The following is a 16,448-nucleotide window of genomic DNA, read 5'->3' as shown; positions in this document are numbered from 1 at the left end:
CCCACACCTTCAATCAGATCTCTTCGCGCTGAGTGACAGAGATGGCCAACCTGCGGGCAAAGAGGGAAACAATGTCCCTAGAAGCTTCGCAAAGAATGTTAGAAGCCTGAGACATCTGGAGAACCAACTCCAGTGTGTTAGTAGCCGCATCTCGTACCGCCAGTTCCTGGTGGTGGTGTTGTAACCACACCGAGAGAGCACTGGCTACCCCTGCTGAGTGAAAGGTAGGTCACAGGGACGCGCTGCCAGCGAAAAAAGGACCTGGAAGAGAGTCTATGCGTCTGTCTACAGCATCCTGGAAAGAGGAACTGACTAAGACAGGAAGGGCCACATAATTGGCTAATCCGGCCACCGGAGGATCCACCTTAGGGGGAGGAGACACCTCTCCTCGCCGTCAGCAGGGAAAGGAAAGTATATTCATGCGCTGGGTGGTCGAGAACCTTATTAAGACCACCCCAGGCCCTGGACATGACCGCGGAAAAATCCCTCATGGACCGGGAACATGGTAGTCTCCGACTGCCTGGACGGAAAAAGGGGGAACTCCTGACCAGTGGAAGGAGGAGAATCCCCTTGGAGAATAAAGGTGTCTCGGACAGTCACCACTAAGTCAGCCACCCTGGTGGAGAGCTTAGGCGAGGGGTCCCGCTCCATGACCTAATCAGAGCCGGAAATTCTCCTTCAGACTTGCGCTCCCTAAGGGAGGGGAGAGTCGCCCGAACGCGCCTCTAGACGAGGGGGGGGGGGGGGGAGAGCCAGAGCCATCCGAGGAGGGATGCTGCTGCTCACGCTCCCTGTTAGTATTCGGGCGTCTTCTGTGGAAAACCACTTAGAGAGGTGGTTGGCGTCACAGGATTTGAAAATGCCCTATAGTCCAAAAAGGACGTGGCTCGTCCGAGCCGGATAATTCTCCTTCGGAGTACTCTCCCTAGGGAGGGGGAAGAGCAGTCCGCAAGCGCCACCGGCGAGGTGAGGGGGGTGGAGAGACAGAGACATCCGAGGTGGGATGCTGCCGCTCACGCTGCCTCTTCGTAGTCAGTCACCCACTGTGGGGACCACTGAGAGAGATGGAGTCGTTAGCGCCACAGGATTAAAGGACATGGTTGCCTTGGTGACTAAGACCAATTTAGCGGCCGCGCTGGACATGGCAGATGCCCAAGCGGGGACCGCAGGCCCTCAGGGACGTGGAGGAGGGGTGGAGGAGGGGGGTAAGGCAGGGATGCAGGTAATACTTATCTGCTCCTGCAGAACTTCTCCCTCGACTCCAGGACCAGCAGGGATGCACCTCATCAGGCTTCTGACTCCTTGTCCAGGAGTGCAGTGTTCTGGTGGAGGGTGGCAGCGGGAGACCCAGTAGCTGGTGGGATACCGGAGCTGCAGGTCGAGCCCGGATCCACTTGTCTTCTTTGGGGGGCAATGGAGGCAGCCAGGCAGCGTCCAAGGACGGCAGCGGGCATTCCACGGGGGACCAGGAAGGCGCCATGCCGACCTGTGTCCCCATCTAGAATAATATAAACAATTTTTGAAGGCTGAAAGGGGCTTTGAACTCAGAAAGCCTGGACATGGGGCAACAGCAGCAGTACCACTGAGCTACCAGCTTGCCTGGCACAAAACGGAGTAGAGTGATGAGGAGCTGCACGGCCATGAGCAAACAGAGTCTCCGGTGTAAGGAGAGTCAGAGCGGCATGCCGAGGCTCCGCCTCCCCTAACGCGTCATTATGGCGCGAAAAAAGCGCGCGAAAATAAGCGCGCGCATGAAAAATAAGCGCGCGCGCGAAAATATTCGCGCGCGCGAAAATATGCGCGAAAATAAGCGCACCACGTGGAGGAGCGGCCTGCCGGCGGGCGCTGAGGGAGCGCAGCAGCCAAGGCCCGACGAGAGAAGCGCTGAAGCCCACAGTTTAAGGGGAAGAGATGCCAGTACTCCAGTGCCAAAATGAAGAAAGTGCCCCATCAGGATCCTTCTTCAAGCTCACCCAGGCAGCCACAGACAAATAGACACAGAGGGAGGGGGAGGGATTGTGCAACACTTATCTGCTCAGCATGCTCCCTCGATGTCCAGACCAGCAGGGATGCGCCTCTTCAGACTTCTGACTCCAATCCAGGAGAACAGTGCTCTGGAGGAGGGTAGGCAGCAGGCGTCCCAGCAGCTGGTGGGATGCCGGAGCTAACAGGTCGAGCCCGGATCCACTTATCTTCTTGGGGGGAAATGGAGGCAGCCAGGCAACGTCCCAAAGACGGCGGCGGGCACTCCACGGGAGACCAGGAAGGCGCCATGCCGACCTGTGTCCCCATCTAGAATAAAAATAACAAAAAGGAGTAGAATCAGAGAGTGTCAACCTCCTTCACCAGACACTAAGCAAAGACTGAGTTCCTCCTGGTGGAGTCTGGGGGTATAGCCCGAGGAGGAGGAGCTCTTTCATTTGCATAGTGTCCCTCCTACTAATACCTCTAAGCTATACCCATGGTCTGTGTCCCCCAATGGAAAAAAGCACGAGAAAAAAAGCACCCTGACATCTACTGATCATGCCCTAGCACTGCCAGGTACTAATACTGTAATGTCTGGACCAGTGAAAGGTCCTCTTTAATCTCCATATTAATCTCACCCACACTGACTCACTGTAACAAACTACAGCTGTGCGAGCAGGACTAGGTCAGAATAAGTTTTCAGCCCTTTAGATTACCCCAATTTTTAGTACCATATATTACGTGCATCACATTTATTCAAAATATTCAGTCTATTCTCATTAATATAAAAGGCAGGGGGAAAAGTGGGCGATGTAGCATTAGACAAATTTACAAAAAAATAAAAATTAATATGTTGCAAATTGTGGAGCAAATTTTTATTTGCTCTTAGCACACCTTTCGGTAAATTTGCAGCAAATCAATCCAACAATCTCTCCTTTAGTCAGTCTTAGTATATGTGGGTCCAAATTTCGTAAGCAGTTTGCATCCGATTTTGCCATATGCTAAAGGGTGGCAAATTCAACATTTTAGCCATAATATTTGCTAAGTAAAATGGACTTTGTCTTTAAAAAAAAAAAAAAAAAAAAAAGACTGTCAGATTTATCATATAGAATAGGAGGAAACGGCATAAACTTTGGTGCAAATCTACATATCATAGCAGACGTAGATTTCGATAACAGGCCGAATTAATTAAGAGGGTGTGCACCTTTAATCCCTTTCACTGCCTACTCAGACTGCCATAAGTCTTAGGAAATAAGTGGCAGTGGGACAGATATACTAAGCAAACAGTGGTAAAAGGATATTACTAAATGCATTACGTGGACAGAGCATTGTTTGCAGCGGGAAATGTGTAATGCCTCATTTCTCCTGCGGGGGAGCTGCAGGAAAACTGTACATTTGCTGACAGGACGCCTTGACAGATTACAAATGATCACTGAAAATTGAAGCAGCGATACACACAATCAGTTTATTGCTGGGGGAGCTTTCTAATAAAAAGGGATAGCCCTAAGCAGAAGACCCCTTTAACTGAGGCTCCAGAAAGATTACAATTGAGCACGCTCAGGGGGAGCCAAAGAAAAGCAGGACAAGATGGCTGAACTTACATTGCCGATTTCAAAGTTTTGCCTCATGAGTAGGTAGAGCGAGGCACTGGCGTGCGATCGGATGGTACCGATGCTGCTGCTGCAATGTCTGAGCAGCCGGAGGCACAGGTCGGCGCACTGCTCCGTCTCCTCCTCAAACAGCAGCTCAGGAAACTGGGGGAGGAAATTAGAATAAGAAATTCTGCAAAATACATGGAGGAGCTGCCTAAAGGAGGCTGGCCGAAGGATGGTGAGGTCTGTCTGCTGCACGTAAAGCCAGCCAAAAATGTAATAATTTTTCTGCTAATAAAATGAAACCAAAAGTGGCAGTTTTCTCCCCCAGGGTGTTGAATACGGATTTGGGGGTATATCACCATTGATGCCATACCTTAGAGACCAATGCTCTTTGTGTTGCAAAGCAGTGCTGCAGATAAAGGGCGCTCTGGTTGCAGGCCATACTATGCAGCAGAGTCTTCAGTACTCCCCCCAGGATACTCTCTTTGGACTCTGTTAAAGACACAGTCTACAGAAAAAAAATATATAAAAAAAAACATGTAAGCATTTCCCCATTTCCCCATTTCCCCACGCGGGACCTGAAATATTTGCAAACCACCCTAAAAAGAGGGTCTCACCTGGACCACAATCTCCAAAGTGTCCAGTATGATCAGATTGGCCTCGGTGGCCAGGTTGCCATCTATGAGGGCTTCATGATCCAGTTCTGCTCTGGACCTAGTAATGGAGAGAAGAGATTTATATACTGACAACAGAAAGTGCAAGAGACGAACGTCCGTAGAACACACCACGCGTTTCACTGCTTCTTCTGAGACCCTGAAATGCAATATACGTGAAAGTACAGATAACATTCTCAAATAGACACAGAAAAGCTGACGGGTGTGGGAGACGACGGGGGCCGCCCGCGGGAGACGACTTCTGCTACATGTGAGCGCCCCCCCAGCTGTATATGTAACCCAACCGTGTGAATGTTACCAGAAGCCTCTCTGTATCTTGTACTTTATGTTTAATATTCCGCCATTGAACCTCATGCTGAAGTCTTTTATGTCACAAAGGACAAACATGAAGCAAACGGGAAATGTCGCACTCCAGGTGACTTCCGGCATGCAAACACAGTTAGTAAACACAGACATCCCTGTAGATCCACAATCACCAATGCTGAGGATGATGGGAGTTACAGTTATGTCGGACACAGACCAACTATGGTAGATATCCACCTAAGGCCTCATGCACACAACCGTTGCCTGGCCATGCCCGTATTGCGGCCTGCAAACAGTGGGTCTGCAATACACGGGCACCGGCCGTGTGCACCCCCCATCACGGATGCGGACCCATTCACTTGAATGGGTCCGCAATCTGGGAGGTCGGTGCAGAACGGAGACATTGAGCCACTACGGAGTGCTTCTGTGGGGTTTCTCTCCCTGCCTCCGCACCACAAAAAAGTAGTGCATGGACTACTTTTTTGCAGTGCGGACCGTCGGATGCGGATCGCGGACCCCATTCAAGGGAATGGGTCTGTGATCTGCATGCGGCGGCCCTCAAATTGCAGTCCGCAGCACGGGCCCGGCCGGCACACGTTCATGAGCATGAGTCATAAAGGGGTCGTCCTGGGAAACAAAGTAAAACTAAGCAAATTTCTCTGTTATGACCCCTATTTATAAGCCAGTTCAAAAAAGCTACCAAACAGCTGACAGACCCCCGCATGGTGCCAAGACACCCCCAAAATAATGATTTCATTCAATGTTGTGTAACTTATTCAATAAAGCGAATACGTCACTTCACCTATCCTGTACTGATCTCGAGTTACATCCTGTATTATACTCCAGAGCTGCACTCACTATTCTGCTGGTGCAGCCACTGTGTACATACATTACTTATCCTGTACTGACCCTGGGTTACATCCTGTATTATACTCCAGAGCTGCACTCACTTTTCTGCTGGTGCAGTCACTGTGTACATACATTACTTAGGCCTCTTTCACACTACAGTATGTTGCATTCAGTGTTTTGCGTTCCGTTTTTCACTGATCCGTTGTTCCGTTTTTTGCTTCCGTTGTGGTTCCGTTTCCGTTCCGTTGTTCCGTTCTGTTTTTCCGTATGGCAAATACAGTATACAGTAATTTCATAATAAAAATTGGGCTGGGCATAACATTTTCAATTGATGGTTCCGCAAAAAACGGAACGGATACGGAAGACATACGGATGCATTTCCGTATGTGTTCCGTTTTTTTTGCGGCCCCATTGACTTGAATGGAGCCACGGACTGTGATTCTCGGCCAAATATAGGACATGTTCTATCTTTTCAACGGAACGGAAAAACGGAAATACGGAAACGGAATGCATACGGAACACATTCCGTTTTTTTGCGGAACCATTGAAATGAATGGTTCCGTATACGGACCGTATACGGAACGCAAAAAACGGACCGTATACGGAACGCAAAAAACTGTAGTGTGAAAGAGGCCTTATCCTGTACTGATCCTGAGTTACATCCTGTATTATACTCCAGAGCTGCACTCACTATTCTGCTGGTGCAGTCACTGTGTACATACATTACTTATCCTGTACTGATCCTGAGTTACATCCTGTATTATACTCCAGAGCTGCACTCACTATTCTGCTGGTGCAGCCACTGTGTACATACATTACTTATCCTGACTTACAGCCTGTATTATACTCCAGAGCTGCACTCACTATTCTGCTGGTGCAGTCACTGTGTACATACATTACTTATCCTGTACTGACCCTGGGTTACATCCTGTATTATACTCCAGAGCTGCACTCACTATTCTGCTGGGGGAGTCACTGTGTACATACATTACTTATCCTGTACTGACCCTGGGTTACATCCTGTATTATACTCCAGAGCTGCACTCACTATTCTGCTGGTGCAGTCACTATGTACATACATTACTTATCCTGCACTGATCCAGAGTTACATCCTGTATTATACTCCAGAGCTGCACTCACTATAATACAGGATGTAACTGAGGATCAGTACAGAATAAGTAATGTATGTACACAGTGACTGCACCAGCAGAATAGTGAGTGCAGCTCTGGAGTATAATAAAGGATGTAACTCAGGATCAGTACAGGGTAAGTAACGTATGTACACAGTGACTGCACCAGCAGAATAGTGAGTGCAGCTCTGGAGTATAATACAGGATGTAACTCAAGATCAGTACAGGATAAGTAATGGATGTACACAGTGAGTGCACCAGCAGAATAGTGAGTGCAGCTCTGAAGTATAATACAGGATGTAACTCAGGATCAGTACAGGATAAGTAATGTAATGTATGTACACAGTGACTGCACCAGCAGAATAGTGAGTGCAGCTCTGGAGTATAGTAGCACCATGAATGTAGTGTGGGTCTGTATATATGCTATAAGTTAGATCAGATATCTATACGCAGCGTCCACGGCCGATAGCTGTAGTTTTTACCACACAGGACAGACATAACTGATAAAGGATGATTAAACTTATGAACAGGCAGCATCAGACCTGGGGGTACAGGTTACCACAACACGGGGGGGACCATAGAATGCAGGTTGTTAGGGATAAGGAAACACACTACGGAAACTGTACCTGCAGGGTTTGTGGCTTCTAAAAACACAGCACATGTGGAAAGACAACCAAAAGCAGTCATTAGGAGGAGGCGGGTGGTGAGGACCTCCAAAATGGACATTTCTGATACTACAGAAAAATACTGAAGTTTACTGCAGGCTGTGATACAAGATGCTTCATTTAGGATCAGTCTGCAATGTCACCCGTCTGGCCACTAGATGTCAGCACACGGGAAAACTTCAGAATAAAAAAAAAAAACATCCTGATGATGGTTTCCCTTTAACTCCATGTGTGACAGTTTATTTTTTTCTATTGGGGGGGGGAGGGAGGCACATCATTCCCAGCTACCATTATGTTCTGGCCAAGATTTGATGACTGCCTCCCATTGGAGGACATGGGTCACGTTATCATACCACATGACTGCAGGACAAAAGGTCATCATGAAAACTTTGGGGCCCCACTGCCGTCACCAGGAACATCTGTAAGCAAATCCCATTGGTGACTTCTTTATCTATTCTACACAGCTTCCCCCCCCCCCCCCGTTATCAGAGGGGCCCCGGAATACCCCTTTAATCCAATAACCAGGCATAGGTGCACCCGAAATGATTATAGATGACATCATCAGTGAGCAGGGCTCGTACTTGTCCATCTTGTCCGTGTTCTGCCTCCAGTGAGTCAACTCCTTCCTCCAGCGCAGGTTCTCTTGGCTGCCAAAGGCGCTTCCAGACGGGCTCCGCTCTGCCAAGAAAAATGGAGCTTACTCAGCGTTTTAGGGATTGGTGGTGGGGGGCACGACCGGTCATAAATCCGCAGCGCCGGAGATTTACCTCCGTACTCCACATTAAGTCACAGCATAGGAAAAAAATCTCTTGCAATCTGCTGCACGTAGTTTATGACTGTTAGAAAGTCTCCTAGACGCCTTCTTGTTCCCGGCACCACAAGCCGAAAATATCTCAGCCCTGATAGGGGGCGACAGTGAGTACAGGAGAAATGTAAAGCCGCGCTGTCCCGAGGAATGATGGGGGTAACCTCAGAAGAGAAGCGCTCTCCTGAGGAATGATGGGGGTAACCTCAGAAGAGAAACGCTCTCCTGAGGAATGATGGGGGTAACCTCAGAAGAGAAGCGCTCTCCTGAGGAATGATGGGGGTAACCTCAGAAGAGAAACGCTCTCCTGAGGAATGATGGGGGTAACCTCAGAAGAGAAACGCTCTCCTGAGGAATGATGGGATTAACCTCAGAAGAGAAACGCTCTCCTGAGGAATGATGGGATTAACCTCAGAAGAGAAACGCTCTCCTGAGGAATGATGGGATTAACCTCAGAAGAGAAACGCTCTCCTGAGGAATGATGGGAGTAACCTCAGAAGAGAAACGCTCTCCTGAGGAATGATGGGATTAACCTCAGAAGAGAAACGCTCTCCTGAGGAATGATGGGAGTAACCTCAAAAGAGAAAGGCTCTCCTGAGGAATGATGGGAGTAACTTTAGAAGAGAAAGGCTCTCCTGAGGAATGATGGGAGTAACTTTAGAAGAAAAACTCTCTCCTGAGGAATGATGGGAGTGACCTCAGAAGAGAAACGTTCTCCTGAGGAATGATGAGAGTGACCTCAAAAGAGAAAGGCTCTCCTGAGGAATGATGGGAGTAACTTCCGAAGAGAAACGCGGTATTTGCAAAAAATATTTACTAGAAAGTCATCATCGTCATATTAGTTATAGCTTTAAAGTTCTCATTAAAGTGACGCCCCCCTTGAGGAACACTGGCAATGTATAAAAATCTAGACTTGCTGTTAAATATTACATTTTTGGGGCAGGTTCTAACTATTAGTTTTTGTTTAGTTTTTATTTATAAATTTTTTTGCTATGTGAAGAAGAGGAAAACAAATGTGGTTAACTGGAAACCATCAAACAGCTGCTGCTGACAGAGATGGGGGTTGGGGGCATGGCTCATTAAAGGGCTTCTGTCACCCCACTAAAGTTTTTTGGGGGGCTAGTTAAATTCCTTATACTGCGATATATGAAAAAAATGGTGTTACTTACTTTCCTTCAGCAGTTTCTTCTAAAAACTAACTTTTATAATATGTAAATGAGGTCTCTACCAGCAAGTAGGGCGTCTACTTGCTGGTAGCCGCCGCAAAAAAACGCCCCCCCCCCCCCCCGTCCTGTTGATTGACAGGGCCAGCCACGATCTCCTCCTCCGGCCGGCCCTGTCAGCATTTCAAAAATCGCGCGCCTGTGTTCATTCTGCGCAGGCGCTCTGAGATGAGGAGGCTTGCCTCCTCAGCACTTCCTCAGTGCGCCTGCGTCGATGACATCACCGAAAGAGAAGACGTCATTGGCGCAGGCGCACTGAGGGAGTGCTTAGGAGGCGAGCCTCCTCATCTCAGAGCGCCGAATGAACACAGGCGCGCGATTTTTGAAATGCTGACAGGGCCGGCCGGAGGAGAAGATCGCGGCTGGCCCTGTCAATCAACAGGACGAGGGGGCGTTTTTTTGCGGCGGCTACCAGCAAGTAGACGCCCTACTTGCTGGTAGAGACCTCATTTACATATTATAAAAGTTAGTTTTTTGAAGAAACTGCTGAAGGAAAGTAAGTAACACCATTATATTTTCATATATCGCAGTATAAGGAATTTAACTAGCCCCCCCCAAAAAAATATGACTTTAGTGGGGTGACAGAAGACCTTTAACACGTGAATCAGACCCATCTAGTAGGACACTTTCAACTGCTCAATGTACTAAATGGAAACACAACAAAAGAGCCATAGATCTGTAAACAGCAGCTTGTTGCCTGTTTCCATGCTGTTTTTTCAACACTACACAAAAATGGGGGGGGGGGGGGGGGATTAAAAGAGCAAAATATGAAATGACAATGTATTCCGATGAGGCTGAACCTTCGATATTTTTGGCTGTTTACCATTAGACGCCATAACTGATGCGAATGAGATAACTATGTAATCGGACCAGGCCAAAAAATAAATAAAATTAATTGAAGAGTGAGCAACCAGATCATGCGGCTGTACTTCCCGGTTTTCCAAAAACAGTAACAGAACATCAGTTTTTTTGTTGCAAATCCTGTTCCCTCACTTTACAGACTCTGATAATAACACAGTAATAGGTGAACATCTAGTTAAGCAATTGTCCCAGCATCTACCAATGTGACCCCAATAAACCTTGCGTTGTGGTCCAGGCAGACCTACCAAGCTGACCTCGGCTTCTCCTGACCATCTCCTGTCTGGCCCCGATGCTGCCCAGAATGGCTTCTTCCAGTTTGGCCCTCATGTCTTTTGATTTCTTGAACGTCAGGCTGTTCATTCGTTCAAAAGCTTTCTTCCCCTGAAACAGAAAAATTAGAATTTAAAGGGGTTGTTCCCCAAAAAATAGTCAGCATTTTTGAAACCAGCACCTGGATCTGAATACTTTTGGAATTGATTGTAATAAAAATGTTTGTATAACCAGTGAGTCATTCAATACAATGTATCTGTACAGCGCCACCTGCTGTTTGTTGTTTCCCTTACTTCTCCAACCACCTCAGTAACATCGCCGAGATGGTCGCACATGCTCAGTTCTATACTTCATACTGCCACCAGCCTGATCTCCTGAGAAGCTGTGACAGGCTAAGGCTACACGGTGACAAGTGTTGTGTGACACTGGACCTAATGACTGTCATGACATGTAGATCTGGTCACAGAATATCCAGACCCGAAGGAGATTGTCTCGCAGGTCGCAAGTCACACATGACTTTCACTCCATTGACTTTAATGTAAATCACGTGTGACGTGCAGCCCGCTTGCAACTTTTCTGTGTCTTGGATCTGTTTTTACATAATTTGACAACAAGTAGCAGAAAATAAATTTTTTGTCATATGACTTTCCTGGCACTTGTTGTGCAACATGTACAGGAAGAGCTGCAGCAGAGAGGACAGCCCCCACAGAGAAATGACGCTCCCCCATCCCCCACAGAAAAAAGGGACGCTCCTCCCCCCGCACAGAAAAAGGGACGCTCCTCCCCCCGCACAGAAAAAGGGACGCTCCCCCCCCCCCAGAAAAAGGGACGCTCCTCCCCCCCCAGAAAAAGGGACGCTCCTCGCCCCCCCCCAGAAAAAGGGACGCTCCTCGCCCCCCCCCCCAGAAAAAGCACGCTCCTCGCCCCCCCCCCCCCCAGAAAAAGGGACGCTCCTCGCCCCCCCCCAGAAAAAGCACGCTCCTCGCCCCCCCCCCCAGAAAAAGCACGCTCCTCGCCCCCCCCCAGAAAAAGCACGCTCCTCGCTCCTTTTGAAAAGGACACTCCTCGCCCCCCCCCCAGAAAAAGGACACTCCTCGCCCCCCCCCCCCAGAAAAAGGACACTCCTCGCCCCCCCCCCCCCCAGAAAAAGGACACTCCTCGCCCCCCCCCCAGAAAAAGGACACTCCTCGCCGCCCCCCCCAGAAAAAGGACACTCCTCGCCGCCGCCCCCAGAAAAAAGGACACTCCTCGCCCCCAGAAAAAGGACACTCCTCGCCCCCAGAAAAAGGACACTCCTCGCCCCCAGAAAAAGGACACTCCTCGCCCCCAGAAAAAGGACACTCCTCGCCCCCAGAAAAAGGACACTCCACGCCCCCAGAAAAAGGACACTCCACGCCCAGAATCCACCCAGAAAAATGTTATTTCCCTCCCTCCCTGCCCCAGAGAAAGGACACTTCCCCTGAGCTGTAACAGTTATAGAGAAACCGCTTCAGCAGAAAGGACACATCCTTTTGAAAAGGACACCCCCCCCCCCCCCCCTGAACTTCCAGCCTGAATAAAATCTAGCAGAGAAATTGGAGCAATGAATGAGCAAATCTCTGGATCCATGTGAGGTGCAGGGCTGGTTCTAGCTCTCTTAGAAAGAGACTGTCATCTACTATATGGTGTCTGATTTTTTTTACGTTCATAATGGGATCAACCCTTTTAAGGTCAACCAACTCCTGGACCTTGCATTTCCTTGGATGTGGACGCAGGGACCCTTACGATGACCTACTTTGTACTCAAAGCAGGAGACACAGAGGTAGAGTAGGTCAAGCAGGCGATTCAGCTGCAGGATGGACAGGTCTGTGAACCATTTCTGCAGCACAATCTCATCCGCGTTCTTCAACACCCAGAGGAGGCAAATTAAGAGGCTGCGGCTGGATTCTGCGGAGAAGGTCGAATGCTGGCGAGAGGGCTGAACAGCAGAAAGTTCAGAAAACAAATAAAAAACATATCAATATAAACATATAATGTATAATAGACTAAAATACATAACATTATATAAAAAAAAGATGGCTCGATACAAGGAGCACTTACTTGTGAGGTCAGTAAGAAGCTGCTGGGTCTCGTCAGTTGCGGAACAGACGTCCCAGCGATGGCCATGGCGACCGTCTGACTAATCATGTTCCCACCATCACCTTCGTGATCCTCTCCAGCTGCGCAGTTTGGTCTCCCTCGCTGGTTGTGAGTTTCTGTCCAGATAAAAAAGAAATTCACATCATATCCTCACTACACACAGATTATACAGCCACCACTAGACGGAGCTCACTACATACAGATTATACAGCTACCACTAGGGGGAGCTCACTACATACAGATTATACAGCCACCACTAGAGGGAGCTCACTACATACAGATTATACAGCCACCACTAGGGGGAGCTCACTACATACAGATTATACAGCCACCACTAGAGGGAGCTCACTACATACAGATTATACAGCCAACACTAGGGGGGGCTCACTACATACAGATTATACAGCCACCACTAGACGGAGCTCACTACATACAGATTATACAGCCAACACTAGGGGGGGCTCACTACATACAGATTATACAGCCACCACTAGGGGGAGCTCACTACATACAGATTATACAGCCACCACTAGAGGGAGCTCACTACATACAGATTATACAGCCACCACTAGAGGGAGCTCACTACATACAGATTATACAGCCACCACAAGAGGGAGCTCACTACATACAGATTATACAGCCACCACTAAGGGGGAGCTCACTACATACAGATTATACAGCCACCACTAGAGGGAGCTCACTACATACAGATTATACAGCCACCACTAGAGGGAGATCACTACCATAAAGATTACAGCCAACTAAGGGAGTCACTAATACAGCCACCACTAGAGGGAGCTCACTACATACAGATTATACAGCCACCACTAGAGGGAGCTCACTACATACAGATTATACAGCCACCACTAGAGGGAGCTCACTACATACAGATTATACAGCCACCACTAGAGGGAGCTCACTACATACAGATTATACAGCCACCACTAGAGGGAGCTCACTACATACAGATTATACAGCCACCACTAAGGGGGAGCAGAGGGGATAAGAGGCTGTGCTGTCTACATGTAGCTGGCATGATGTGACCTCTGTATTAGGAGGGAATGGATCTCAGATCATGTGTGTCAATGACCGCATACAGTACCTGTAAAATCGTACAGCTGGGGGACAGTCTCCATGACTATGCCAATCAGCGGGAGGTAAAGCATGGCCACACGGGCTTTTACCTCGGGATCAGCGTAGCGCGGATCAGAGTCGTGGGTCGATAGCAGGTTGTGTACCATATTGATCACCTTCTTATGCAATCCAAATAGCCTGAGGGGAGTTGTGAAAGAGCGGTCAGTTATCAGCCACAAAGCAAACACCGCCGTCTACCCGGGGCCTACAGAATATTTATGTAACGCCATGGTCTCAGCTCAGACCACAATGTAAAGGCGCAGGGTCAACTCTGCTGCAGAATGACCTACCACTCTATACAGTGCAAGAACTGGCATTAACCCTCTGATCCCCAAAGGATTTTTTTTTATTTTTGCATTTTTGTTTTTTTCACTCCCAAACTTTCCAGAATCATAACTTTTTTTTATTTTTATGTTCACAAAGCTGCGTGAGGGTTTGTTTTTGTGGGACAAGTTGTGCTATCTAATGGTACCATTTAATATTGCTTAAGATGTAGGTGGGAATTTTTTTTTCAAATGCAGTTGAATTGGGAAAAAATGCAATTCTACCATAGTTTTATGAGTTTTGTTTTTGCGGTGTTCTCTATGTGGCAATATCAAATTTATATATTATCAAAAAAAAAAAATATTTTCTGTTCATCACCATATTCTGACCCCCACAACTTTGTTTTTGTTAGGTCTAGCTGAGTTTCTTTAGGGAGGTGAAAATGAAATGCTAAATACGCTATTTTGATTTTGTTTTTTCATTTTGCCATTTGCTGTATGGGATAAATAGTTTTACATTTTAATAATACAAGTGTTTTCAGACACAGAGATGCCCATGATGTTTATTTTTATTTTAACTTTGAGGAATGGGTAATTTTAATTTGTATTCACTTAGCCTGCGTAAGCCTATTCATTCTCAAATCTTTTGAATTCACGTTACGTTACGTCGTGGATCGCAGACATTATCCCTGGGTGCCTGCTGTATGAAATGGCAGAAACTTGGCTGCTATGGCGTCCGCTATGCCTAGAAGTTTCATGGGGACTGGCCAACTATCTATTATTATGTGTCTATCCCCTAACGGCAGATGTCACAAGGAGAGAAGGGTCAAGCAAATTGGATTCCAACATGCCCGATCCTTTTGTTCTTAGGAGACAAGCTATTTACTCCCTTCTCCCCAATTAAAACACATGCATGCTCAGCCGGCCAGCCTTAGTGCTACCTGTGCAATATTATACGCCTCACTTGGATTTTGCCTCCGTGCATTACTGGCATGATCTGCTGTTGCGATCGCACCGACACTGTGCTCTCCATTCCCCCCCTCGAGACTCACCCTTCTGCCTCAGGATCCAAGATGACGGCAAGTTCAGTCAGCACGAGTCCTGCCAAGTAATGCTGCTGGCGGAAGGGCACAGACAGCTCAAACATATTTGCAATCTTTTGATCCTGGACGTTGGTGGAAAATCCAGAACTCTAAAAATATAAAAAAATAAAATAAAATGTACAAAACGGGCGACACCTACGATAACGTCTTGCATAATAATCACTGAGGGTGACCGGCATCTTCCAGCCTGAGCATACACAGAGGTGTCCTAACAAAGCAACCACTCTAAAGAAAGCAATACAATTAACACAATTCAACTTTTTTTTATTTTTTCAACTTAACATCTTCGCATCCTAGGTCATAACAGCACAATGTGGCAGGAAGGTAGTTAACGCTCACCAATACTCACCACAGCTCCCCCACCCCATCAGCCCCATGGGGCACTACTGCAGGGTTTCAGGGGTGTCCATGGCAGACAGGGGCCTAACAAGGCACTCCATGTGTTGATAAGGGTCCATTCACACGTCCGTATGTGTTTTGCGGATCCGCAAAACACGGACACCGGCAATGTGCGTTCCGCATTTTGTGGACCGCACATCGCCGGCACTCTCATAGAAAATGCCATTTCTTGTCCGCAATTGCAGACAAGAATAGGATATGTTACATTTTTTTGCGGAAGTGCGGATCCGCAAATACGGATGCGGACAGCACATTCCGGACCCATTAAAAATAATTGGGTCTGTGACTGTTCCGCAAAATTGCGGAACGGATGCGGACCCATTTTGCGAAAGTGTGAATCGACCCCAAGTATGGCACGGTCTAACAGGCACATCAGTATTGCCCTTTTAAGTCCCAGCAATGCTATTTTACACATCTTCAGATAGTGAAGTCATGGTCGACGCATCTCAAATGACCTACCTGGGATGTAGCAGAGGAAACAGATGGTGAAGGAGAGGATGGAGGGGTCAGGAGGCCGCAAGGAAGGTTTAAAGTGACGTAGTGCTCGTGACTGCATATAATACGCAGGAAATCCAGCCTCAGGGACACCAATATGCTTGGGTTTGGTAAGATGTGAAGTTTTGAAGACACCTGGTAAATCGCAATATAAAGTCACATTCAAAGATGGTCCACAAAAAATGACAGCAATTCACAGAAAAATTAAAGAAAACAGTCTTCCCAGCAAGCTGTAAAGCGAGAGTTAACCTGACGAGAAAGTTTTGTTATAGTGACATCTGGTGGCCGATATGAATAAATGATTTCTAAAACCAAATGCATAAAATACTATTTGAATTATATTTTTTACTAGTTGTATCTAACATCCTAAATCAGAAGGCTAAGAACTAATTATGAGACTCTTCCGAGTCATCTGACGGCTGCAGATTTTGCATTTAACTTGAGCTTTTTACTGTAATAAAAGGCGTAATCAGACTCCCAATTCTAACCCCAGACCTCTAAATTCATCCAGATACCCCAGAGAGTACATTGATTCAAAACCAGACTCCTAAATGAATACCCCTAAGTTATTTCAGACCCCAGAACATACCCTTAAA

The 16,448-nt window shown here is 47.4% G+C and overlaps 1 protein-coding gene across 7 annotated transcripts in view; it reads right to left on the bottom strand.

The window, feature by feature from the left end:
• DOCK7 (dedicator of cytokinesis 7) overlaps positions 1-16,448 on the bottom strand; it is a 143,157-nt gene that overhangs the window by 33,450 nt on the left and 93,259 nt on the right. For 4 of the 7 annotated variants that reach the window (XM_044301169.1, XM_044301170.1, XM_044301172.1 and 1 more), the window contains 10 exons: positions 15,817-15,987; positions 14,908-15,047; positions 13,561-13,730; positions 12,420-12,574; positions 12,115-12,297; positions 10,316-10,451; positions 7,763-7,859; positions 4,178-4,274; positions 3,934-4,068; positions 3,567-3,719 (listed from right to left, as the gene is read on the bottom strand). In XM_044301169.1, coding sequence (XP_044157104.1) covers positions 3,567-3,719; positions 3,934-4,068; positions 4,178-4,274; positions 7,763-7,859; positions 10,316-10,451; positions 12,115-12,297; positions 12,420-12,574; positions 13,561-13,730; positions 14,908-15,047; positions 15,817-15,987 — 1,437 coding nt within the window. Of the gene's footprint in view, positions 1-3,566; positions 3,720-3,933; positions 4,069-4,177; positions 4,275-7,142; positions 7,161-7,762; positions 7,860-10,315; positions 10,452-12,114; positions 12,298-12,419; positions 12,575-13,560; positions 13,731-14,907; positions 15,048-15,816; positions 15,988-16,448 lie in introns of all 7 variants that reach the window. The other 3 variants (XM_044301167.1, XM_044301168.1, XM_044301171.1) reach the window with 1 other exon arrangement.

This window comes from Bufo gargarizans, chromosome 7 (assembly GCF_014858855.1).
Source record: "Bufo gargarizans isolate SCDJY-AF-19 chromosome 7, ASM1485885v1, whole genome shotgun sequence".
Lineage (NCBI taxonomy): Eukaryota > Metazoa > Chordata > Amphibia > Anura > Bufonidae > Bufo > Bufo gargarizans.
Note: the sequence above shows the minus strand (reverse complement) of the source record. Positions and strands in the feature narration are given on the sequence as shown.